The sequence below is a fragment of the Onychomys torridus genome, chromosome 8, assembly GCF_903995425.1.
Source record: "Onychomys torridus chromosome 8, mOncTor1.1, whole genome shotgun sequence".
NCBI classification, from domain to species: domain Eukaryota; kingdom Metazoa; phylum Chordata; class Mammalia; order Rodentia; family Cricetidae; genus Onychomys; species Onychomys torridus.
In genome coordinates, this window is record NC_050450.1 from 104,345,275 (window position 1) to 104,371,419 (window position 26,145).

At 52.5% G+C, this 26,145-nt stretch overlaps 2 protein-coding genes across 2 annotated transcripts in view; one reads left to right on the forward strand and one right to left on the reverse strand.

The window, feature by feature from the left end:
• Positions 1-453: 453 nt before the first annotated feature.
• Sphk1 (sphingosine kinase 1) lies at positions 454-5,470 on the forward strand. The gene is made up of 6 exons (XM_036194708.1): positions 454-833; positions 2,741-2,944; positions 3,632-3,784; positions 3,863-3,957; positions 4,034-4,149; positions 4,401-5,470. Exons 1-6 carry the CDS (start codon positions 473-475, stop codon positions 5,149-5,151), a joined length of 1,680 nt encoding a protein of 559 aa, XP_036050601.1. The 5' UTR covers positions 454-472; the 3' UTR covers positions 5,152-5,470.
• A 1,083-nt stretch (positions 5,471-6,553) lies between these two features.
• The window catches only part of Ube2o (ubiquitin conjugating enzyme E2 O), a 48,684-nt gene continuing 29,092 nt past the window's right edge, over positions 6,554-26,145 (reverse strand). Inside the window, exons 2-18 of the mRNA XM_036195799.1 lie at positions 20,667-20,726; positions 20,399-20,509; positions 18,310-18,407; positions 17,891-17,954; positions 16,717-16,860; positions 16,343-16,452; positions 15,946-16,096; positions 15,255-15,727; positions 14,721-14,875; positions 14,414-14,526; positions 14,200-14,328; positions 13,553-13,642; positions 12,110-12,806; positions 11,717-11,853; positions 8,872-9,075; positions 8,730-8,787; positions 6,554-8,650 (exon numbers count right to left, since the gene is read on the reverse strand). Coding sequence (XP_036051692.1) covers positions 7,983-8,650; positions 8,730-8,787; positions 8,872-9,075; positions 11,717-11,853; positions 12,110-12,806; positions 13,553-13,642; positions 14,200-14,328; positions 14,414-14,526; positions 14,721-14,875; positions 15,255-15,727; positions 15,946-16,096; positions 16,343-16,452; positions 16,717-16,860; positions 17,891-17,954; positions 18,310-18,407; positions 20,399-20,509; positions 20,667-20,726 — 3,462 coding nt within the window. The 3' untranslated portion in view covers positions 6,554-7,982. The remainder of the gene's footprint in view (positions 8,651-8,729; positions 8,788-8,871; positions 9,076-11,716; positions 11,854-12,109; positions 12,807-13,552; positions 13,643-14,199; positions 14,329-14,413; positions 14,527-14,720; positions 14,876-15,254; positions 15,728-15,945; positions 16,097-16,342; positions 16,453-16,716; positions 16,861-17,890; positions 17,955-18,309; positions 18,408-20,398; positions 20,510-20,666; positions 20,727-26,145) is intronic.

The window sequence follows — 26,145 nt, forward strand, 5'->3', positions numbered from 1 at the left end:
GCATTTTCAGCATGAACTTACACACAGCCTGGTCTTCTCTTTCCTGTGCCTCAATTTCCCCTCTTCAGGCTTGGTAGACACTCCTTCCCAAATGTGGGAGAGAGAGTAGGAGAGGGGTGTTCCCACGCTAGTCTGGGCAGCCAGCCCCCTACTAGCTCGAAATCTCGGGGAGAATAGCTTCCTAACTAACTGAGTTTGCTAGATGCCAAAGCCAACCTGGACCCTAGATCTTTGGAAAGGGGTGGGACAGGACAGAAAAAGGAGCTAGCAGCAGTGAGATCCGGCTCCCCGCAGAGCCCCCTCCTCCCACCACGGCTCTCGTCCTCGCAGCGCGTGACCGCGGCACTGCGGCTGCAGAGCCGCCACCCACTGTCCGCGCTGGATTCCTGGGGTGTGAGGTGGGAAGCCGGAGACGTGGGTGGGTGCGGGACCAGATCTCCGTAGCCACGCGCGGCGGCACTGGGGTTGGGTGATGATGACGCCCTTGCTTTCTCCAACTCCTCTAGTATTTTTTGTTTCCGGGAGTTTCTCCACCCGTGAGCGTGTCGCTGAGTCACCTTCTCGGAAGGCTCGGGTCAGGCTGTCCCGGGGCGGTGCAGAGTCAAGGCATATATTGAGGAGACGCGTGCGGAACCGCAGGTCCAGCCTGCGTTCCCTGGCCAGCTCGGGGACCCCTAAAATAGTGAGAAACTCGGTAGGGAACTCAGGAGTCCTCTGGGAGAGAAGCCACCTTCAAGGCGTGACCCAGTTCACTGCAACGCCTTGTTATCTGGTACCCCGCTCCTCCCGGACTCGCCCCTTCTGGACTGTAAGAAGGCGATGCAAAGAGAGAGGTGTGTGGGGTCGCGCGGGGGCCGGTGTGGGCGTGCGAGCCCTACGCATCTGGGGCTGGATCATCCCAGCTTCCTTCGGGGGGGTTTGGTATCTGTTTTGGTCTAGCCTGGGTAGGTCACCAAGTCGGACTTGGCGGCTTCATTTTCCCAGTCTCCGCCAATAATCTTCCAGGAATTTAACTCGGGTTAGTTACGGACACCCTCAGGCCATTTGCCATGAAATATATCACTTACACAACGACCCATGCGTCCTGTTTATCTCCACCGAAGGGCATACTCCCGGGCGCGTGTGCATCTTCACCCGGAGCTCGCCTGAGGGGTAGGGAACGGTGGGACCACGCCCCCATGGTTGCCCCTCCAATCCGGATGAGAGCCCCCCAGTGCCCTGTCCACGCTGCTGGATTCTTCCAGTTGGTGATGATCGTGGATCCGGATCATCCGCTGCAGGCAGCTTCCCAGGCCTCGACAGTATTCCCTGGGGGGAAAGGCTCCAACTTTGAAGGTTGCTGAGAGGCTCCCTACTCCCGACTTCGTGCTCCAGCTAGAAGTCCCCAAACCGGTTCAGCTTTCTCCCGGAAGGCATGACAAACTGCTTCGGGTTCGGTGGCTGAGCGGTCCAGAGGCTGCATCTGCAAGCTAAAAGTAAATCCATCACGGAGGAGGAGCAAGGGAGCAAGAGAAGCTTGCGGGTGGCGGGGTGACCCGACCTGGCCCAAAGCTAGGACAGCAGGAAGGATCTGGGTGTGGAATTCTGATCAGGCTGGGGATAGGAGACGCCGAAGAGGCGCTGCCTCCTTACAGTGAGCAGCCGTTTCGAGGTGCAGCCCAGAGTCCTCAACGAGAGCGCAGAACCACGCGCACCCGAAGCACACTCGGGTGCTGGGCGCGGGGATCTGGGCTGCGCCCTCACTTTCGCTCTCTCTGGACGCGCGGTTTAAAGCCGTGCTCGGAACTCCACGCCTCGCTGATTTCCTCCAGCTTGTCCTCGACAGGGGTGCACAGTCGTGTCCGGGTATCCAGCCCCCTACGCCCAATCTGCGCGTGGCCGAGCGGTGGGCGGGTGGGGGACCAGGGCGGCGCGCAGCGCTGGTTCCACCCAGGAGAGCCCAAGGAAGGCGTGGCGTGGCCAGGCCCGCGCAGAGGCTCCGCGCCGCGGCGAAGTTGAGCGAAAAGTTTAGGGCCGGAGGGAAACGATCCCTGGGAGTCGGTGCCAACCCCGTGCTTCAGTTGTCCCTCAGTCGCGAGGCTAAGCCCGAGAGGAGCTGCTTTCCGCCACAGGCCGCTAGAGGGACAGACTGGGTAGGGACGTCCCCCACACCCCCGCCCTCCCGTAGTTGGCAGTGCTTTCCCGGGCCCGCGAGGGAGACGGCCACATGCCTGCGGCCTCAGAGCACACTCGCGCTCGGGCAGGGCAGAAGGCAGCTGTGGGTGCATCCAGCTCGGGCTGGCTCTTGCGGGACTTGGGCACTGTTCTCACGAGCGCGGCGCGCATCCCTTTTGGAGACTTGGAGACCGGGTGGCTTCGGAGTTCAGGCGGGGGACGCGGCGACTGGGCAGGCTGGGACGCGGTTCTTCGTCCAGAAGTGAGAGCCTCGCAATGCTGGTTCTGGGAAGTTTTCGCAACTGGACTCTCCACCAAACCCAAGGGGTGAAGAGCTGGCCCGACGAAGAGAGCCACGGGTCACTGACTCATGCGTCGGGCCGGAATCCAGAGTCCCCATGGAACGGAACGTTCGTGGGGTGGGCGCTCCGTCTGGAAAGCTAGATCCCGGACCCATGGGGCTCTGTGATTCCGTAGCATGCAGCTCCCTGGTGCGAGGTCCAGGAGCTCTGGCTGGGCACCCTGCCCCACATGCTTAGAGCCCAGGCAGCGAACTCCACCGACACTGTCTCCTCCTGTCCCTCAGATCTGGCCGCCTCGGGGAATGACAGGGCCGCTCTCACAGCCCAGGGAGGCGGAGAGGGCGAGCCCCACAGTCAGTCGCCAGACACCCTCCTGGGCAACACCGATAAGGAGCTGAATACGGGAGTCGCCGTTACCCCTAGCACCGCCGGGACAGCACCGGTGGCCCCTTGTCAGCGGGAGTCCCGGAACCTGGCTATGGAACCAGGTTTGTGGGGTACCTGTCTGGGAAAGGCTAAAGGGATCCCTTTCCCCAAGAAATGATAGAGAAATATTTTGTCCCATGAGGCCAGAAGTCGTCTGGCCCTGAGCCAAGGAAAGAGGTATTGCTGTGCCCCTGGACAACCTGGAGGCCGCTTCCTCTAGCAGGGCTGTTGGTCAGTTACCCAAACGTTGGGTTTCTCCTCTCATGTCATTGCAGCTCTCTTCCGCCTTCTAGCGGCTGGTTGTGGATATTGCCATTCTTTTTCTTTTTTGTTTTTTTTTTTTTTTTTTTTTTTTGGCGGGGGGGGGGGAGGAGGGCAGAGTTTTTGACACAGAGTTCCTGGCCATCCTGGAACTCATTCTGTAGATCAGGCTGGCCTCAAACTCAAGAGATTCTGCCTCCTGAGTACTGGGTTTAAAGGTGTGCACCACCACAGCCAGGCTTGGTTTTTGTTTTAAAGTTTGTTTTTATTTTGTGTGTATTAGTGTTTTGATAGTATGGATGTATGTAAGTGCACCACATGTGTGCTCGGTGCCCTTGAAGGCCGGAAGAGGGCATAGGATCCCCTGAGACTGGAGTTTGGGACCATTGTGAATCACCCCACCCACCATCCAGGTGCTGGAACAATTAAGAGCAAGTGCTCTTAATTCCTGAGTCCCCCTTTAGCCCCGTCTGGTTTGTTTTTTGTAGCAGGCTGCCCTGGGGGACTGCTCCCACGGCCTTGCAGAGTGCTGGTGCTGCTGAACCCCCAGGGCGGCAGGGGCAAGGCTTTGCAGCTTTTCCAGACACTCGTGCAGCCCCTCCTGAAGGAGGCTGAGGTATCCTTCGAACTGATGCTCACTGGTGAGTACTGTCCCCAGGGGCTGAAGGGAGCACTTTCTGCCAGAAAACCAGCTCTGAGAGCATCAAATCTTCCCCCAGCACGGCAGAACCATGCCAGGGAGCTGGTGTGTGCAGAGGAACTGGGTCACTGGGATGCTCTGGTGGTCATGTCCGGTGATGGTCTGATGCATGAGGTAAGGGCCGAGCTAGAGAATGGCCCAAAGGGTTCAGGGTAGTGTTTCCTGGGCTGAGGCCACTCTGCTTCAACAGGTGGTGAATGGGCTCATGGAACGGCCTGACTGGGAGACTGCCATCCAGAAGCCCCTGTGTAGCCTCCCCGGAGGCTCTGGCAATGCACTGGCAGCTTCCTTGAACTACTATGCTGGGTGAGAGCTGAGGGTCCGAGTGGGCGTCATGTCTCCTACCACTGGGTTTTCCAAGTTCCCGTGGGAAGCCCCACTTTTTCTTCTGGAGCCTCAGCCTCAGTTTACTGGTCCTAAAGAGCCTCCATCTGCTGTCACTGGTTCCACTAACTCCCTAGGGACCACTGTGGCTTTGCTGGCCCTCACTCCCCAAAAGGAGTCAAGAGGATGCCTGGGGGCACCTGCCCTGTCCCATCTGATCTTTCACCTTGCAGGTACGAGCAGGTAACTAATGAAGACCTCCTGACCAACTGCACACGGCTCTTATGCCGCCGGCACCTGTCACCCATGAATCTGCTGTCACTGCGCACGGCTTCCGGACTGCAGCTCTATTCTGTGCTCAGCCTGGCCTGGGGCTTCGTGGCTGATGTGGACCTCGAGAGTGAGAAGTACAGGCGCTTGGGGGAGATTCGTTTCACGGTGGGAACCATCTTCCGCCTAGCAACCCTGCGAACCTACCAGGGTCAACTGGCCTACCTTCCTGTAGGAAACGCTGCCTCGAAGACACCTGCTTCTCCTGCACTGGCACCAAAGGGCCCTGTGGATACACACCTTGTTCCCCTGGAGGAGCCAGTGCCTTCTCACTGGACTGTGGTGCCAGAACAGGATTTCGTTCTGGTGCTGGTACTGCTGCACACCCACCTGAGCAGGGAGCTGTTTGCGGCACCCATGGGCCGCTGTGAGGCTGGTGTTATGCATCTGTTCTATGTGCGTGCAGGGGTGTCAAGGGCCATGCTGCTGCGCCTCTTCCTGGCCATGCAGAAGGGCAAGCACATGGAGTATGAATGCCCATACTTGGTGCACGTGCCTGTGGTTGCTTTCCGCCTGGAGCCCAGGAACCAGAGGGGCGTGTTTTCTGTGGATGGAGAGTTGATGGCATGTGAAGCCGTGCAGGGCCAAGTGCACCCAAACTACTTTTGGATGGTTTGTGGCAGCAGAGATGCCCCATCCAGCTGGGAGACCTAGCAGAGGCCACCTCCAGAACCGTTAGGATTCCCTGGCTCTCTGTGCCTTTGTCTATGTCTACACTGAGATGGGACCTTCTTTGCATCCATCCCCTGGTAAGAGAGTGTATCTAAAGCTCATATGGAGGTGGTGGGGACCAAGTAGAGGAAGCAGGAAGGTTGGGGCTGTTTTGGAAAGAAAGGCCCTGCCCTCTAAATGCTAGAATGAATCTAGGCAGGAGCCTGCTGGCTGGGCAGTTGTATATAGAAGGTACTCCCCATTGCTCTGGGAGCCCTTTCCTGAGAATCAAGTCCAAATAAAGTTTCTTTTCCAACTTGTTGATCCTGTCCTAGGCATCGGGATGAGAATGTGGTCTTACACTGGCAAGGGCTATGGAATTGTACTGGGGATTGAACCCAGGGTCTCTAGCATGCCATATAAGCACACTTTTCAGTTATACCCCCATGGCACAGTCATGTCGGTGCTGGGCATGTCAACTCCTTAGGGACTGATAATCAGACCCACTTCAGCTGCATAGGCTCTCAGAGCCTGGCCAGCTGCCCCACCCCACACATGGTAAGACTGAAGCTCTGTGCTCCACCTCTGACCTCAGGGCAGCAGGGAATCATTCTTGAGTTAGAACCTCAGGGAGACTGACAAGCAGATTCGGATCCTGTTGAAAGTGGGCGATCACCTGGGCCTGCTTACTAGGCACTGTCAAAGCTGGACCCTCCTCCCAACCATTTCCTACAATTCTGCCCTAATTTCAAGTGGTCTTAGGAGGTGCTGGAGCACATAATGGGTGGGAGTGGGGGCATTCCCCCATGTGGCTTCAGGGAGGCCGTCACCCATGCTGGATGGACTTTCTAGTGTGGCTGCTTTGGACCCTCCTATACTCCTTCAACTAACCCCTCATCCATGCTCTGCAACTAAGCCCAGAAAGCTCATTGGCTCCCCAGGGGAGCTTTGGTGGACCTGAACTTTGTTGTTGGGACCTTATGAGGGGAAGACTTGCTAATCTCTCTCCAGGGAAGGGGTTCTGACAAATTTCAAACAAAAATGACAGGCAGCAGTTTCTTTAATTTAAAAAAAAAAGGGGGGGGTTACACACTCATGACATCTCCAGTTTTACCCAAGGCACTTCAGCCCTTCCAACTCTTCCTTAACAGTTCTAGGCAGGAAGAGGAAAGCAGAAGGAAAGCAGCAGATGCTCCCCAGACTGGCAACCATTCCAGCTTGGAGCCCAGATACTCGGGCACACTGGCGTCCACTACCCAGTGTTGAGAGCTGACTGCCATCAGGATACTTCACTGCCAACCCCAACAGACCCCAGGCCTGGAGATGAAGGCCCACTGCTACAGATACCTTGGGGAAATGGTATGGGAAGATGGGTCCTGGTACACAGAAGGCAACAGAGCCTGAATGAATGGCAGAGGCAGGTTTAATGGTGTCACTTTGTCTTGTTAATGAGCCAGGCCCCCAAAAATGCAAGTAAAAAAAAAGTTTAATCACACAGCACTTTATACAGATATTATAAGCAGTAGGCATTCACATCTCCACATGAATGATGCCCTGGGATGCACAGCCCCACCAGGCACTCATATCTGCAAGGGAGCGATGGGTTCCCGGTGAGTGTTCCAGTTTCCGGCTCTGTCCTTCCCAAGGCTCTGATGCCCGGCGGTCCTCACACAGCACAGGCGTGGAGCCCACTTAAGGCTGACAAGACGCATCATGCTTTGGCTTTTTTTTTTTTTTTTTTTTGTCTGTTTTGTCTTTTTTTCTAGTAAGAGTTAGTATCTTTGCTTTTGAGATTTATCTTCCCAACCTTAAATATTACATACATACACCAGAAATGACTTAGCTGCGATGTGCTCAACAGCACCCTCTCCACCTGCAGCTTCACATTATCAAAAGCTTAGAAACTTGTAAACCTCTGGGCCTGGGCCTGGGGGTGGGTGGAACTCCTGCTGGCATCCAGCCTCCCTCCCTCAGACTGCGCTTGTGAGTCTATAAGCCAAGGCTGACAGGAGCCACTGGGTGGGGAGAGGCCCTTGTTGCTGGCCTGGTTTGTGCAGATGCTCCTGTGGCCTCAGTAGGGACAAACTGAGACCGGCTGGAGCAGATGTCTGTACAGCCCACACAGGCAGGTCTGGGCAAGACTGCCAGTGTCGCTGCCAGCTTGGACCGGAAGAGCAAGGCACCTACAGCCATTTCTTTCCCAGAAGCACCCTGTCCTTAACTCCATGTTCACATGGGGGGTTACCACCTCTCTTGGTGTCACTGAACCTTAGCTTAGTCCCAACCTCTCTTAGAGAGTAAGTTCAACAGGTCTAAGGGCTATGACGCACTGACAGGCCACAGCAGCCACAGCTCCAAGAGATGGAGGTATGGGGAACTAGAGGGCCCAGTGTGGTAGCAGGAGGGTCTGGGGTGTGGGGAGGCTACAGTCAAGCTGAGGAGGAAAGGGACCAGGAGCATTGCAGGAGCAGCCACACTTCATGCAAGGCACGTCCACACTCCTGCCACCTGCAGCTTCCTCAACACCCCACCTCTGACCTGAGAAGGACAGCTAGGGAACAAGTGCCAGGACATTCTGCCTGGGGCAACAAAAGGGACATCAGTGGAGTTCCCAGAGCCTCAGGGACCTGCCTTTGAAACATCACTGAGGGATAGAACGCAGCATCTTGGGACACTTCTTGCACTTCATCAAACTTGCCGCAGGGAGAAGAGGGCTGTGGAGGCTCCAACAGGGGAGAGGAAGGGACAGGAGAGGGGCAAAATCTCAGGAAGGGAGGAGGGAGTAGGCAGCGGCTGGCCTCTCCCACCACGACACTCTTTTCAAGCCCTGGAAGCTACTTGTCCTCTGTGCTCTCGGGCATGCCTGCCTCCAGCAGGGCAGCACGGAACTGTGTCAGGACCCCTCGGATGCTTTTGATGAAGCCCTTGGACAGCGGGAAGAGGGGGAAGCCGATGTCAGGGTAGCCGCTCTTCTCAGGCAGGAAGCTGCGGTAGCTCTTCCTCCTCCTCTTTGGTCTAACGCTGGGCGGTGCTGCCGCATCAGGGGCTGTCTCAGTCTGCTCTGTGTGGTCCCTGCTGGCTGAGGCTGGGCCCTGAGCACCACTCTCAGAGTCTGAGCCTTGGGAGGCCTCCCCAGGGGCCATCCCTACATCCTCAGGCTCTTCTCGGCCAGAGTCTGAGAGTTCAGCTGCAGCCAGGGGCTCCACAGAGCTGCTGTCTTTAGGGACTCCATTGGGCAGTGCCTGGGCCCTCTCCAGCATGGCATGGGTTTCCAACCAGGACTCAATGCGGCTCACCAGACGCCAGCCACCCACACTGAAGTGCTGCCGGATCTCCTGCTCAAAGACCTCAGGAGGCCGTCGTACCAACTGGGTCATGGACTGCACCACCCGGATCAACGCCATCTCATTGTAGCAGCGACTGTTCTCGTAGCCTTCCTGCAGACCCCGGTCACTATCAAAGCCAGCTTCGTTGTAGTATGGCTCATTTACCAGGATCAGACCTGCCAGAAAAAGTCCCTTGGTAAGTCACCAAGGCGGGCTTGGGAATAGCCTGTCAGTGTGCCTGCCAGCCCATCGTACCTTGGATGGAAATGAGCACCTGGAGAAGACTGGATTTGCTTGTCCATCTCTCTGTCCCCTGAAACACAAACTGAACCTTCAGGTCTGTCCTAGATGGACACCAGCCCCACTGTCCACTGTCTCCACTGGGGCCCATCCTTACCTTTCCAATCCAGGTACCCAGGAGGCTGACGCACACCTTCCCATTGTCATAGAGGTTGGGGTTCAGGCGGCCACTGCACTGGGAGAGGTAGCAAAAGTGAGGGGGCACCGCTGGGTAGATGTTGGGAAGTTGGATGTCGAACAGGTAGAGGCCATCTTCATAGGGAGTCCGAGTGGGGCCCTTGATTAGTGCTGAGAAGAGGTCCTGGAAGGGAACATGGGATTGTAACATGAACTGCTAAATGGTCTTATTAATGAAAAACTTGGAAGCCAGATATTGGGGTAAATGCTGAAAGATCAGAGAGACAAAGGAACAAGCCACTGCCGTGTCTCACCTCACCAACTCCACAAATCCTAAGACTGAAATTGATATAGAAATGTATTACATAGAAATGATAAGATAAAAGGTAGATTACTGAGTCTACTCTGAAGGAAAAAAAAGATACAGATATGATAGGCAGTAGCACACACCTTTAATCCCGGCACTCAGGAGGCAGAACCAGTTGGATCTCTGTGAGTTCGAGACCAGCCTGGGCTACAGAGTGAGTTCCAGGATAGGCTCCAAAGTTACACAAAGAAGCCCTGTCTTGAACAAAACTAAACACACACACATAAAAAATGACAGGGTAAAAGGTAAAAAGGTAGATTATTGAATCTACTCTGAAGAAAGGAAAATAGGGATATAAGAGAAAAAGATTATTGAATCTACTTTTTTTTTTTTTTAAAGATTTATTTATTATGTATACAAAAGAGGGCGCCAGATCTCATTACAAGTGGTTGTGAGCCACCATGTGGTTGCTGGGAATTGAACTCAGGACCTCTGGAAGGGCAGTCAGTGCTCTTAACCTCTGAGCCATCTCTCCAGCCCTGAATCTACTTTTAAAAAGCAACTAATAGTTTTTGTTTTTGTTTTCCAGACAGGGTTTCTCTGTGTAGCTTTGCGCCTTTCCTGGAACTCACTCTGTAGACCAGGCTGGCCTCAAACTCACAGATATCCGCCTGGTTCTGCCTCCCAAGTGCTGGGATTAAAGGTGTGTGCCACTGTAACCCAGCCCAACTACAAGTTTTAAATATTTACACTGGATTGGATTTTTGTATATTGTATACAAATTTTGTATATAGATACAAATTAATTTTGTTAGAACATATTGTACATATGTTTCTACTTTTGTTCAAGGTATTGTACCTATACAGCTCATTTAACAAAGTAATGCAAATTGCTAGTCCTTGAAAGTTATTATCATCAACTATTTAGGATATAAAGAAATGCAGGTTAGTAGTTAGTCACCTATTACAATGGAACTTGTCAGGTTAGGTATGTTTCCAAGGTCAAACAGAGAGATATGTTAGATAAACAGGCCATCTTCAAACACTTCAGAGATCTACAGAATATGGCATTTAAGATGTTTTAATAACACGGATTCTTATTTATTTATTTTTTTATGACCATGAGACATGTCTACACCTGGCAGCAGCACTAATCTACTTCAGAGATGATGACGGGCATCGAAGACACTCCTTATAGAGTTTACTTTCTTTGTGACAAGGTAGCCACTGGGCAAGAAGTTTCCCTTGTCTTGACTGCTGACAGTGTGCTGTCCAAAGTGGACAAGCAGGACACAAAAGAAAGGACTGCCATTTCTGCCAAGACAAGGTAGGAAGGCCCTTCAGAAAATCCTGCTTCACAGATAAGTCTGTCAGATATGCTAGGCCTGTATGCTGAAGATGCATGCCTCAACATTGCAGAGGAATCTTGGGTGACAGACTGTCCAGTCAGCCAGCTGTTTCTGTCATTTCTCATATTTTTTGGAAGTTGATTGTGTGCACTTCCTGCTTTCTTAGGTAATATTATTTCCTTCTTGGGTCTCTGAGGGAGTTGAAGACTAGGTAATTTATATAGTTTTCCTTGTTAACAAATTCAGAAAAGAAACTCACTAACCACTGCATAAGTTTGCAAGACATTATTAAAAGATAGTTTTCAGTTGGTAATATAAGTTAGGATAGAAAGTGAATTAGGTACAACTTTTGGATTCATTGAGAAAGGACAGATAATGAAGTATTTTCTCTGAATTGTTAAATGTCTATGGACTGGATAATGTTAATGTAATTCTGGACTATATATATTGTATATACTTATTGTACTTATTGTATATAATTTTTCTTGCATTAGTTATAATCTTCTGCCAGGGTACCAGAGTCGAGCAGAGAGTAGCTGGAAAATAAAGAGAAACAAGAACCCTTCCACAGGGTCTGAGGTGCCCTGAGGAGATGTCTTGCAGACATGGGGAAAAAGCATCAACAAAACAAAAAGTAGGTACTTTTTTCACACTCCCTCAATAGAGCTCCACCAAGCTGGAGTTCTCTGAAAGAATTTCCGTAAGTGCAACAGGTGTCCCCAGCCCTTGAAAAGCGGAGTTAGGACCACCATGAGTTCCTGGCATGAGTCTACGAGGGCAGCTGTATGTGATGACAGACTGCACAGACAATCACGTGGCAGTGACACTGTGGATAGTGCTGTTTCAGACAAGGTCCTCTGAAAGGAGCCCCCTGAGAGGGAGGAAAGGCCTCTGGTTTGGGGGATCAGGGAAGGTATGCAAAAGGCAGCCAAGCTCCTCTTAGGCTCCAATCTTACATAGATTCAAAGTTACTTTTGTTGAGACAGGTTGTTCTGGAACTTGCTCTGTAGACCAGGCTGGTCTGGACTCAAGAGATCCGCCTGCCTCTGCCTCCTGATGCTGGGACTAAAGGTGTGTGGCTACTTTCTAGAGGAAGGACCACCTGGGCCCCTGTGGGTGCTGCTACACCTTAGTCCCCAATGGTCCCCCAGTTCCCAGCAGCCCACTTGCCATCCTGTCCTCGAATGTCTTGACCATGATGCCGTCGGGCAGGGAGGTGGCCAGCAGAGCCATCTCCTTTCGTACTGTGCTGAAGAACTTCTTGGCTTCCGGAGGCTGGAACTCAATCTTCTTGAAAGAGTGGTTTGCTGCAAGGAGGGAACAGTAGTCAGGCCCTGACCCAAAGCCCCATCAGCCCCAAACCCACTGCCCTAGGAGTATGGCCTGGACAGTTGCTGCCTGGGAGGAGATTCCAGATGGTGAAGGAGCCCAGGTGCCTCCCACTACTACCCCCTCGGGCAGGGGAGTGGGAGGGAAGGTGAGCCACTTGGCCTCCAGGTGTGTGACATCCCGGGATCCTGGGGAAGGGAGGAAGGATGAATGACAGCGTTCACGCTGACTCACAGGGTGCAAACCCCAGCACAGAGAACACCTCGCCCTTGGCGCTGGTAAAGGTGACGCCAGGTTTCCCGCCACACTGTTGACAGAGCACAGGAGTCTCACTGGGCCACTCGGCCTTCACTGGCGACTGTGCTTCAGTTTTGTCTTCCTTGCGTTCTGTGTCGGGTACCGCCTCCATCTTCTCCTCCTCAGCGATGGCCACATTGTCTAGGGTCTTCTTGAGGTTCTCCTGTAGCTTCTTAATGTCATCCAGAAACTTCTTCTCCCGGGTCGGCTTCTCAGGCTCCACCGTGGGTGAGGTGGGGGACCCTGTGAGCAGCTGCTCCACAGTCATGTTCTTGAGGCTCTCCAGGATCTTGATGGCCTCTTTCAGCTCCCGGAAACTCTTGGGAGGCCCGTCCTTGCCAGCTTTCTCCATCAGCCCTGCCACGGGGGCAGCCATGGCCACGGCTCCCTGGATGGCAGCTGTGGCTGCCTCTTCACTGATTACCACCCCCTTGTCCTCCTCAGGGGCAGCCAGCTGCTCTGTGGGTAGGATGGCCAGGTCTTCTATCTTGGGGTGCTCGTCATCTACCAGGCCATTGTCTGTTTCCCAGCTGTCACTGTCATCTTCCCACTCATCCGAAGACGCTCCACTGGTGCTGCCTTCTACGGAATCGTAGTCCGACTCCTCGATCTCAGACTCGATGTTATATAAGTGCTGGGGGCAGGAGACAGCAAGTCAGACACAACTCTGGCCCTTGTCCTTCCTTCCTGTGGACGACTCACCACGGCCTTGGTGAGCCCTTCCCCTCTTCTCTCAGCTTTGCATCTGAAGCCTTGTCTATGCTACAAGATTCCAGTTCTCTGCAAGAGGCCCTTGGCCTACCTTCTATCCCAAGCTGTACAATACACGAAGCCCAGTTAATGCATGGACCATCTTCTCTCAGGCTCTGGGCAATGAGGGGCACAGGGAAACCTCAGCAAAGCCAACCCACCTCCAGGACTCAGGCCAGGTGCTAGGGTGGACAGTCTATGGGCTGCACTAGGAGAAGTGGGTAACCTTACTGGCAGGCAAAGCAGATGCACTAGAGTTGGTCACACTGTGCCCTGCTCTCCCCTAGAATGGCTGCCAAGGTGAGGGACAAACCATTCCCTGCCTCCTTGGCTTACCCTCTTCTGTGCACCAGGAAAGGAAAGTTGGACTATGGGGTCAGCTGAACTGGGGCCAGCCTTTTCTTACTCTTCCATATCTGTCAACAATTATCCTAGATACAGTGGCAGGAAACACCCTGTATGGCTCAACACGGTATGTGAGGAGTCTAGAGCAATCTAGAAGTTTGGGAACCTCACACCTGTGGGATCCGGTGCTTGGAGCTAATGTGTGAAGGCCACCTTCAGGGCAGCAGCAGCCCAGATGAGGCCAGAGCAATCCACGGCCGGTGGTCTGGCTCTTGCCAGCCTTACCTGTGGCAGGATGATGGTTTTTGAGTTGTCAGCCCACACCACTTCCACCTTGCTACTGACGTCTACTCGGGCCACCTGGCCCACTGATGGCTGAAGGACAAGGGGGACAGAGTCAAATGGGTGACAAGGGATGATGAAGCTCCCAGGCTCCCCACCCATGGCACCCATTCCCTAGCCTGGCAACAAATACTAAGTGGCCTTTCCAAGTCTGCAGCAATTCTCTCTCCACAAGCATTGTTCTTGCCTCCCTGGCTTTGGACTCTTCCCAGCATGGGTATTGTGCCTTCAGAGTTTGTTTCTGCCCCTCTGTCTAGAATCTGTCTTGACCTCTCCCAACATCCCCACCTTTTGCTCCAGGTCTAGCTCAAGTTCCACCTCCAAACCTGTCTAGACTCTGCTGTGGTTGACTGTGAGTGTGGTGTGCTCACAGCTGCAACAGACTGTGACTCCTCTAGGGAGTGACTTGCAGGGCCCAAGAAGCCCAAGGCCTGCAGGTACCCGGGCTGCCTGTCTCTGATGCAGGCCATGCCAACCATCCTGGGACACTGAGTTGTAAAACTTTCAGGTGTTAGTGCCTGAAGCCACCTGGTGGCAGTGTCAGGGACTGCAGGCACTGCCCAGAGCATGAATTTGGAGAGTATACCTACCTCATCCTCCTTGGGCTGAGCCCCATCCTCAGTGTTACCAATGCGGATGACAATATCAGTTGTGCGGAAGCGAAAGTCAGGGTGGTCAGCAATGTCGTAGACACTCACATCCTCCTCTTCTCCAATGAGCTGTGGAATAAGCCAGGCTGGCATGAGCCAGGGCCTCACCCCTTTCCCCGGAGCCCACCCAACGGGAGCAGGACAGTAGGCTCACCTCCACGTCATCCCCACTAGGCCGCAGCTTGAACCACTTCACCATGCAGGTACGGCCAACATGGTCCCCGGACTGCACCACACCATAGACAGCAGGGTCTGGGCAGCTCTGGACTAGGGAAACCAGAAGGGATGTGACTGCCTAAAAAGCCCTGGGGTGCCTGCCTGCAACCACTTCAAACCACACAGGCTCCCTGGCCTGTTAAAGAGAGGACTTCACGAAGTACTCATAGGCCCCAAGTCCCATTCCCACTGGCCCCTGGCCTTGTCTAGAGTGTCCCATTGGCCACCCTGAGGCTTAGCACTACCTCGCTTGTCCACCACAAAGTCTCCGGGGCAAAACTCGTTGTTGTCCAGGTGGTGTACTGGGAAGAGGTCGTTGGAACGGATGTTGCATTCCACAGAGCCGTCCTGCCACATCACATCAGCTGAGGTCATCGTAGTCACCACCTCTACGGCCACCCTGCAGTACAGGCCCATGAGCCACGTGACACAAATATGCTCCTCAGAGATAGAGACGGTGACTTTCTATCCCTTCCAGGCCTACCCGAGTCTCAAGTGGGCAGGGTAAGAGTCTAGTGTGTGTAAAGCTCACCTGTGCCCCAAACATGATACATTCTCTGGGGCCAGTACTGTAAGGGAGAACTCAGGCAAACATGGTCCCACAAAGCCACCATCCTACACTACTCTTCTCCTGTTCACCAAGGCCTACCTTAGCCACCACCCCCTGGGGATGGGAGTACCATGAGCTCTTACAAGGCACACAGAGCTGCTGAGTACAGATGTGAGCCCTGAGATGGGCTCTTCCCTGGGCCCTGCAGGATGAGGAACCCTCGGATTACCTGTCTCCAGGCTTGAAGTCACGGGTAATCTTATTCTTCTTTCTCTTGTGTTTTCGCTTCAAGTTTTTGATGGACAAGGGGATACTCTTTTTACGACCAGTGCCACTGCCGCTCTGGGAGGAGGTTGTGGAGCTGGCGGAGGAGGTCACTGAGCTGGTGTCGTCCGTGTCTTCAGCAGCCTCATCATCGGCATCCTGCTCTGCTGAGTGCAGCCCATCATCTGCACCCTCCTTCAACAGGAAGGGGGGCAACGGCTCGCCTGTCTCCTGAGGCTCCTCTGGCCCCTCGTCCTGCATCTCCACTGGGCTGGCGGATCCATCAGCCTGCTCCTCGGGGCTAGTAGACCCTACTTCACTCTTGGCTCTGGCTTCCCCTTTCTTGTCTGGGTCCTCCATGGAATGATCCCTAGGGCACTGGGTATCTGGGGTGCAGGACATGATCCTCACAACCTGTTTCTTCAACAGCCGCTTCACCTATGAGAGCAGAGCAAAGGAGAGCGAGTTGTGGAGTGAGGCAGGCAGGGGCCCATCCTGGCCCTGTCTTGGGGAGTAGAGCTACAAACACCTAAGTGGCCAGCAAGGGTCCTCTTGGCTGCCCCCAAGGCCTAGAGCCCAGACCCACCTTGCTGGCTGTGGAAATGGCTCACGGCTAGTTCCATGAGTGCCCACACCCACCCACCTCAAGGACATACCTTCTTGGCCATAGAGCCCTCCCCCTGGGCGCAGTTTTTTTCTGGACATTCCCAGGCAATCTTGGCCGGCTCTACCTTGGCTGGGAAGACATACAGACAGCGTTCCCCAAGCTGCCGCTGAGCATGGTCAAAGCATCCGAGACGCTTCACCCTAAAGAGAAAAAATGGGAGCTTGAGGGTTGGGGATTTAGCTCAGTGGCAGAGCGCTTGCCTAGCAAGAGCAAGGTCCTGGGTTCGGTCCTCAGCTCCAGGAAAAAAAAAAAAAAAAAAAAAAAAAGGGAGCTTGGATGGACTTCTGAGAGGCCAGTGGGATGCTTGGTCCTCTCATGCATTTATAGCCCAACCAAGACATGCCCAGGATGAGTCCCTGGGGTTTCTGGGGTAGGGACACACTCACCTGCCTAGGTTTTCCTGAGTGATGACAGAAGGTGGGGGGCTAACGCTGTCCGTGCCCCCAGGGCAGAAACTCTTGGTAATCCATGTGACTTTCAACTCCACAACCTGAACCTGTGGACAGTTGGGTGGGGCAGGGGTGTGGTCAGAGGTGGACTTTCAAGGTCTCCAGCACCACACTGACACACTGTGGCCACCCACGAATGAAGAGTCGAGATCCCTCCACTCTCCCTGAGCCCAGCAAGGGGAGGCTGCCCCACACTCCAATCCCTTTCCAGCCAGCAGGGTCTGGGTCCCAGGGAGCAGGCTGGAGGAAAGCAGCTCAGCCCAGGCTTAGAGCTTACGGCTCAGCCCTCATCCCACCAGTTGACCTCTTACCTCCTCCACCACCACACGGAACTTGCTCTTGGTGCTGAGTACAGGCTTGACCCCCGAGAGCCACTGGACACTGGAGAAGATCTTAGCAGGGCCAATAAGCACTTGGCCTGGGTAGAAGCCATAGGAGTCATCAAAGAAGAGACCCTGCAGGGTTGGGAGCAGAGGAAAACACGCATGAGTAGGAGGTCTCCTTGGCCAGTGGTGCTCTGTGCTTGCCTTGCAGGAAGAACCCACATGACATGGCCTTCCTGACGCTCCCTGAAGCGCTGTCTATGAGAATATACTTTCCAAGCCTGATACAAACTGGGTGCCCAGGAATCATACATTAAAGATGTGGCACACACACCTGTGTAATCACACACCCCTAGTATAAACTCCCTCCATGGGCTCCTCTGCTGGCACATCTTGCTGGCCTAAGAGACCGTGTCCTGAAGGCTGAGAGAAAAGAGCCACAACAAACATGGCGGCTCACCTGCAACCCCAGCACTCAGGAGGGGATTTTGTACTGGAGGACAGCCTGAGCTACAGAACAAGACTGTCTCAAAAAACAAAATGAGGGGCTGGAGTAGTTAAGAGCACTGGCTGCTCTTGCAGAGGACCCAGGTTTGGTTCCCAAAACCAAACATGTGGCTCCCAATCACCTCTAATTCCAATCCCAGGGGATCTGACACCTCTTCTTGCCTCCACATATTCCTATAAACACATTCTCTTTCTGATTCTCTCATAAAATAAATCTTAAAACACACCCCTAGGGCTGGAGAGATGGCTCAGAGGTTAAGAGCACTGGCTGTTCTTCCAGAGGTCCTGAGTTTAATTCCCAGCAACCACATGGTGGCTCACAACCATCTACAATAAGAGATCTGGTGCCCTCTTCTGGCCTGCAGGCTGAACACTCACTGTATACATAATAAATAAATAAATCTTAAAAACAAAACAAAACAAAACCAACCACACACACACCCCTGCCCACCCCCGCCCAGTCAGCCGTCCAGATAAAATTACTAGCACAACTCAATACAGTGCTAGCACTTTCTTTCTGCCCCGCCCAGGCCTCTGGTTGTTCTGGTGCACACTGGCCCCTGGCCTCACAATCCCTTGCCTAGCCTCAGCCAGTTCTCATGCCTAAGCAGGTGAGGAACAGAGCAGGGCGACCCCTCTGATGGAGCATATTTACCGAGTCGCTGACATGTGGACAGACATCATAGAGTTTGGCGCCATCTTCTGTATTCATGGAGCACCTGAAACAGAGGACAGAGGCGTGGTCTCCACCAGGGCACCGACACCAGGGACCAGAGGCACCGAGACTTTATAAAACACATTTATCTTCCACCTGCAGCTCAGCCCAGCCCCACATCGATGTCTGCCACCATTAACACACACAGAACAGAGCACCAGCCCTCAGAGACACTTAGATGAAGACACACTACTAAGCTCAGATAGTCCCAAGCCTGAGCTGTAGCAGGAGAGACCACAGAGTTAGCTATAGTTAGATATAGGTCACAGTCCTGGACCACACCTGACCCCATAGCTCCTGGAGAAACTCCCTTGCACCACCCACTCTGGAGCAGGCAGCCATCCCAAACTAATACCTACCTGGCACCGTTAGACAACTTGAGGATGATCTGGTTCTTCAAGTCATAGACCTTTCCTAGCCAGCAGTCATAGGCGATGTAGTCTCCATACATGAAGGGCTGCAGACCAAGGACACAAGGCAGTGAGCAAGGGCACAGGGCCTGGGGCTTTCTTTACTGTGCTAAGATGTAGAAGGAAGGTTCTAGACAATTTATTGCACTGCATCCCAAGCCCCTTTCCAGCAGTGTGTGGACTGCTTAGTAGGTGGGAGTATCCCACAGTGGCAAAGGAGACACAGCAAAGCTGGGAGGTGGGTGTGGTTAGGAGGTGGGCTTTGTGGACAGCTAGAGCCTTGAATAAAAAGGTCAATTCACCATGGACACCGAAGGCAGCTCTCACTGCTGAAAAAAGTGCTCAGCAAACAGAAGCCAGGCAGACCAAAGGAGCTTCCTAGTTTGGGACAATTAAAGCAAAGCATGTGATGAGGGAACTGTACTATAAGCCATAAAGTAAACAGAATTTGAGTGTATACTCCTATAAAAATGATCAGGGAACAAACAGGGCAGCAGGTACAGCTCCTCCACACAGAAGAGCTGCCAGTCAACACAAATGAGGATCCATGACCTCGGGTCACCATGTGTGACTGTCAAGAGTGGTGGCCACTTAGGTGGCAACATGCCCAAGGATATGGCTTTCGGATGACTATCTGACAAGGATGCTATCTGTGGCCTCTTTCTCTATGGGATATAATTACTCACAAGGGTAATATAAGGGTGATGTAAGAGGGCTTTTTTTTTTTTACAGTGGAGAGTGCTGTGCAGACCAACCAGACCTGAGTGCTGAGTGAGTCCCCAGTGGCGGTGCGGCTACTGGACATAAAGCCCGGGGACAGCTGGACAGGGCAGCAGGCATCCTGGTAGTGGGTCTGTCCACAAGACAACATCATGCATGTGCTACTGAAGGTGAGGGTCACAGTACTAGAAGCATCACTGTCCAGGATGTAAGAGAAGACAGACTGGGGAGGATCCCAGATGGGAAGGATGCTGAACAGTCCGAGACTTAGGCAGAAAGGTGGCGTCCTTGACCCCTTGTCTAGTGAGCAGGGACGCTGGGAGGGGGCTGTACATGTAGCTTTCTTCCTAATGGTTCAGGAGACAAAAGACTAGAGGGAGGTGCTAGATGGAGATGACTAGAGTAAGTGGGAGGGGTTAACAGCTGTAGACATTGGAGAAGCAGAAACACGAACGTAGCACTTTTGGGTAAGACTAAAGTAATTTACAAAAATAAATTATTTAATTTTTTTTTTCCAAGACGGGGTTTCTCTGTGTAGTTTTTGTGCCTGTCCTGGATCTCGCTCTGCAAACCAGGCTGGCTCGAACTCACAGAGATCCGCCTGGCTCTGCCTCCCAAGTGCTGGGATTAAAGGTGTGCGCCACCACTACCCAGCCAAAAATAAATTATTAAAAAGAAACCTGTTTTGTTATTATTTATCTTTATGTGTACGAAAACTTTGCTGCATGTGTGTTTATGTGTGCCACATGTGTATCTGGTGCCCTTAGGGGGTCAAAGGACAGAGTTGAATTCTCTGAACCATAGGTCCTTAGCAAGAACAAGTACTCTTACCTGCTGGCCATCTCTCCAGCCCTCCGTTTTAAAAGTTAAGTGTCAGATAGAACTAACTAGATAGATGGCTCAACAGGCAAGAGCACTGGCTGCTCTTGCTGAGGACCTGGGTTCTAGTCCCAGCACCCACATGGCAGCTCACAACCATCTGTAACTCCAGTTCCAGGGAATCCAACTCCTTCTGATACTAGACATGTAAGTGGTACACAGAGCACAAGCAAGCAAAACAGTCTTACACATTAAGCAAACAAACAAACGTCAGTGTTAGGTGAGAAAACAAGTAAAATAACCACATTCGTCAGTGGTTGGTGCTGATGCTGAGGAAGAGTACACCCTGACTCATGTCTAATAGCTCACTTGCAAGAGCAACACTGAGGATGCCAGGAACAGGCTGGCTGCAGTCAACAAGCACTGTGCCATTCGACCCGGCAAAACCACACAGGAGCAACACACATGTCATACAGCCAAGATGGGAGAGGTCACTTACCCAGATGTGCTGGAGGTCCTTGCTGTTTACAGGGTAGATGATGCAGTTGGTGCCAATGAGCTTGACAGCACAGTCAATGTTGACGTCTATCACCGTGCCACACTGACTGTCCTGGGGGAGGGAGAAAGTTTCCCACAAGGCCGCCATGGCACACCCCACCAAGATAGTCCCAAGTGATCTCTACTTCCCAACCAGGCAGCTTTCCTCCAAATAACAGTGGGAGCAGAGAGGCTCAAGACTCAGGATGGGATGGGGACAAGAGACTCACGGTTGAACGCATATGGCGGACCACATCCCGGGGTACCACAGACCGGTCCTCTAGTTTCAGCTGTAAAGAAAATGTGGGTGAGAGACACGAAAACAGTAGATCTGAAGGCAGAATGCATTCTACCCAGGGTTTAGCTCATTCTACAAAAGCAAGCATCCTGATGAGTAAAATCCTTCTCCAAGTGCTTGCCCTCTGACCTCGCCCCATCAGTGCTCAGGATTGGGTGGGAGACTGGCACGACACTGGGCTGTGGCTGGTACCCTGAAGCCAGCTATCACTGGACACCACCCTCCTAATCTGGGTTACCCTGCCTGCCCAGCTGCAGCGTGTTCTTTATCTGTGGCATTGCAGAGCCTGTCCTGAACCATGAGAACCCCCAGCACCTGCCATCTACTGCTACCAAGCTGCTGGATGGCCTCCAACAGTCCAGGCAGAGCTGGTTCTCTAAATCTGGACTGCTCCCCTGCCACTCCTCTGCTGTAAGTGGTGGAGAGCTCTGCATCTCCCCTGTTCAAAGACTGGCAACTACATACACACCAAACTCCACCCACCAGTACCCCTAACAAAGGGCTCTCCTCTCTCAACTGTGAAGGAGGATTCTAGTACAAGGTCACCGAAGCTCTGGCAAGGAAAGCTAAACAAACTCCAGAAGTAGGATGTGACTTAATGGAGACCCACCACAAAGCAGGAATGAGAAATTCCCATAGGGACCCAGGACCTGTTCCAGACAACAACAGCCTTGTGATTAGTGCTAAGAAACATCAGCCTGCTGTCTACATGTGCACATGGCACCTCAGCAGCCAACTCTGGGCACCTGTGACAGGATCTAGGAGGCCACAAAGAAGCACATGTCCCAACAGTTGCTGCAATCACCTACTGCTGCCTGGCTGCCTGGCCTCTGGGACATAGGCTGAGGTCCCAAAAGGCTCTTCCCTCCTCTGCTTCAAGGCCATGAGGGGTGTGTAAAGAGGCCAGTGCTCCTTTCTAACTGTGAAGATACTTTGTGCTGCCCCACCCTACCTCAACTGCCCCTTTTAGCTTAGAGGTCACAAAACCACCAATTAGGGGCCTAAGACATCAAAACAAACAAAACTCAGAAGCTGTATTTGGGAAATTCAAGGGGTAGAGGGGTCCTTGAGAAGAGTTTTGAGCTGAGTCTGCAGATTATGTTCCTGGTGGCCTCTGTCAGGTCTACTCTGCTAGGGAGGAAGGGAGGCCTACACACGTACAGGCCTTCACTGGCATGAAGCAGAGAGACCCTGTGTACCAGGAGGGATCCCATAGGAGAGTTACCCGCCCCTTGCCTCTCGGCGTAGAGTGTGGCTCTCCACCTGGAAACTGTCTTCAGCTCTTCCGATCCTGCCATTACAAGGAGTTCCATCTCCCCAGAGACTTTCTGGCACTGGGAGCAGTGGGGAGGAAGACAGTGAAAGGGGTGGGGGTGGGGGTTACTATGTGCCACTCTCTTGGCCTTGCCAGTCTTGAAATGGGACAGGCAAGGCCCTCCATCATCCTCTGTGACTCTGTCTCTGCTGTGCAGCTTGGGTAATGCCGCACCACACAGTTCTACTCCATGTCCTTCCCTTTCCTTCCGTGACCCAGCATGGGCTCTGCTTCTCAACATCCCTGTTCTATTAGGACCTGCTGTGGCTCTGAGGAGCTTCTTCTCTGCACTACAGATCCCAGGCTGGTTTCTGGATACTGCATGTATTACCCTTGAGATACCCAAAACTCCATGAAGTACACGTTACCACCACCCTAACTGTCACCATTTTTTGTTGTTGTTGTTGGTTTTGTTTTTGTTTTTGTTTTTTCCGAGACAGTTTCTCTGTGTAGTTTTGGTGCCTGTCCTCGAACTCAGAGATCCACCTAGCTCTACCTCCTGAGTCCTGGGATTAAAGGTGTGCACCACTGCTGCCCGGCACTGTCATCAACATCTTACAGGTAAGTAAGCAGACACACAGAAAGCTACTCAAAGTCACACAGCTCACGGACGCTACAGAGCCTGGGCCTGATCTCAGTAGCCCTACATGTTCTCAAGCTTTGTTTCCCCCTTCCACCCTGAAAGGTCAAGTACTTAAGGCACAGATGCCAGACATCACCAGAAAGTGAACACCAGACTGCACCAGACTGCACCAGCTTGAGTAGAAAAGGAGATTCTACCGCAAAACTAGAGCTGTAAAATAAACCAAAGTCCCTACCTCCAGTGAGCGCCCCGGATGTGGCCATCACAACACAGTCACCAGAACCAGAGTTGAGTGGGAACCTGTAGATTTTAACTGTCATAGCCTCTAAAGTGCTCAGCAACTCAGAGTTGGCCAGCTAATGTTTAGCATTTCCTGGAAAGCATCGGTGAACAGACGTCTTGGAACAGCAGGAGAGAAGCCATGACACCAAATGTTTGGCTCTGGGTGGGAGGAGTCATGGCTGGTGTGAAATAAACATGGGTCACTTTTGGTACATGTAATGGAACAGGGCAAGGGGCAGTCTCACTGTCTCCTCCGGAAACAACTCAGGCCCATGCTGTGGAGGAGGGGAGGAGGCTTTAAGTCATCCACTGTCCAGACAACACTGATGCTGTCCAAGTGTCTGTGTCCAGCCTCTGCTCTGCCTGGCTCCAGCTCCAGGGCAGTGAGGGAAGCGGAACAGACACAGGCTAGGCCGTGTTCAGAGACACACACACACAAATGCAACATGGAGGTTATAAAGAGGTCACTCTGAGGTGACATCTGACCACAGACTTAGGTAAGGCAGTGAGCGTTCCAGAGAGAAGAGCAGCCTTAATAGATGCTGGGCAGTGTCTGGAGACTGAGAAAAGCCCATCCTGAGCAAGGCAGAAGTCCCTGTACGCCTGAGCCAAGGTAACACTGGGACCATCTGCCTGTTGGCAAGGGAAAGGACTGGCTCTGTGATTTTCAACCTGGAGCCACACATCTTCTCACCCCAGGGACATCTGGAAATGGCTGCTGATATTCCAGGCTGTCACACATGGCAGAGGCTGTTGAGGCCAAGTTTGTTCTACATCTTACAATGCAAAGGACAGCTCCTGCCTTGTGATTGGTCAGGAATGACTGACTGGTCAGCCTATCAGCAATGTCCAGGCTGAGAAACCTGAGGTGACACAGAACACTGGGAAACAAGCTGGGTCAAGGGTCATTTCTACTACCTCACCTGCACCCCATTTCTTGCCGCCCCCCTCCCCATTTAAGACAGGGTCTCATTGTGCTTTGGCTGGTCTGGAACTGACTTTTTAGACCAGGCTGGCCTCAAACTCAGATGCCTCTGCTTCTTGTGCGGATTAAAGCTGTGTGTTAGCATATCATTTATTTTTTAAAAACTGACATATAAAAGCTATATATATACAGTTGAGGAGATGGTTCAGTAGGTAAAGTGCTTGATGTGCAAACATGAGGACCTGAGTTCAGATCCTCAGTCCCCCATAAAAAGCCAGGTGCAATGGTGTCTATAACCCTAGTCCTGGGTAGGGGGTCAGGGACAGAGAGAAGTGGATCCTCAGACTCCCTGGCCAGCCAGTCTAGACAACAGAGTAAATGAACTCCAGATTCAGTGAGCTGCTTATAAGCAGAACAGAACATGGAGGGCTGACGAGAGGGCTGGTGGGTAGGAGGCTTGTCACCCTGACAATTCAAGATCTACTCCCATATTCCACACTGTAGAAAAGAATCAATGTGCCGGGTGGGGGTGGCGCACACATTTAATCCCAGCACTCCAGAGGCAGAGGCAGGCAGATCTGTGAGTTCGAGGCCAGCCTGGTCTACAGAGTGAGGTCCAGGACAGGTTCCAAAACTACACAGAGAAACCCTGTCTCAAAAAAACAAAAAAACAAAAAACAAAAACAAACAAGCAAAACAAAACAAAAAGAAAGAACCAATGCTTGAAAGGTGTTCTCTCCCATCACATAAGTGCCATGGCACATTTGTTCCCCACCCCACAAAAAATACACAAACATGGCGAACCAAATACGAATAAATAAGCAAGGTCAGTGATAATGGCACTTGCCATGACGCCTGACAACCTGACTGGAAGCCAGAAGGTAGAAGAGAACTGACTCCCACATACATGTGTCCTCTGACCGCTACACATCCACCATGGCATACAAGCACCATACACAGACCAAATCTAATTGTAAGAGTGTAAGATTGTAGTATTTCTATGTATCTGTGTTCCTGTGCACACATGTGTGCAGTACCTATGGAGACTAGAAGAGGGTGTTCAGTCACTTGGAACTGGAATTACAGGCAGTTGTGAGCTGCCTGACATGGGTGCTTGGAACCAAACTCAGCTCCTCTGGAAGAAACCATCACTCTCAACTACTGAGCATCTCTCCAACCCATTGTACTTCAAAAACAATTAAAAATAAAAATTCACAGGACTCCCCAGCACCACATGGCAGATCACAACCATCTGTAACTCCAGTTCCAGGGGATCCAACATCTCTGGCTTCCTGGGCAGGGCACTACACACAAGTGGTGCACATATACACACACAGGCAGGCAAAACAACCAGACACATAAAACAATAAAAAATAAATGAGGATGACCAAAGAGGACATCTGCTGCTGACCTCTGGCCTCCACAGGCACAGGCAGGAACTAGTGAACCCACATCCACTCATCCATACACAACTGTACCAATGATGAGGGAAGGCCGAGGTCAGCAGTCTCGGGAGAAGGTGCTGCTGTAGAGTGAGCAGGCTCTGTCCTCCCCGATCTGGGCTCCCAAAGGCCCGTCTCTGAAGAGGCCATTCCTCGAACTGCCTCTCCCTGGGCTGCACTTCGAGCATGAGCTATCCTGCTCCCACTCCAGAAGCTCATTCATAAAACTGACCTTGGTGGACCAGGTGCACTAAAAATTTCCCATATAAAAAAAATTCTCCAAATCTGAATACAGGAAGATAAAGAAAGACAGTTCCAACGAACGGAGCTCCTCAAACAAGGCAGAGCTGCCAGAAGGCCACGGGAAGGGTTACTTAAAATTTTTATTTTTAATTATGTGCATATGAGTACATCTGTGCGTGGGCATGTGCACATGAGTGCAGGTGTCCACAGAATCCCTGGAGCTATAGTTACAGGCAATTATAAGTCATCTGACATCAATACTGGGAACCAAACTTGGGTCCTCGGCAAGAACCATCTCTCCAGCCCCCACAGAAAGGGTTTTAATAGGCCTAAACATGTATGTCTCAAGAAGAGGAGGTACCAGCCACACCACTGTCAATCATCTCCTGTCAAAACCAGGGAAAGCCAAAATGAGAGAAGTGACTGTGCCTCAGTCTCAGATGAGATGTTCCAGATTCCTGGGGGCAGGGGTGTAACCAGGATTGGGTCTTTAGTTTACTTGGGAGCTGGAATGCCTAGCACCATTTAAGCTTCACACCCACTGCAGCTTGATAAGTGTTCAAGGATAAGCAGCATTCCTGGTAAGTGGAGAAACAGGGACAGTTTATAGTAGACCCTGTT

Bases quoted from the DNA above. Each gene is read 5' to 3' on its own strand.
- Sphk1 (XM_036194708.1), top strand. From the start codon at position 473: ATGATGACGCCCTTGCTTTCTCCAACTCCTCTAGTATTTTTTGTTTCC. The intron at 3,785-3,862 runs GTGAGTACTGTC...ATCTTCCCCCAG, and splicing joins CTTCGAACTGATGCTCACTG to CACGGCAGAACCATGCCAGG. The intron at 4,150-4,400 runs GTGAGAGCTGAG...TTCACCTTGCAG, and splicing joins TCCTTGAACTACTATGCTGG to GTACGAGCAGGTAACTAATG.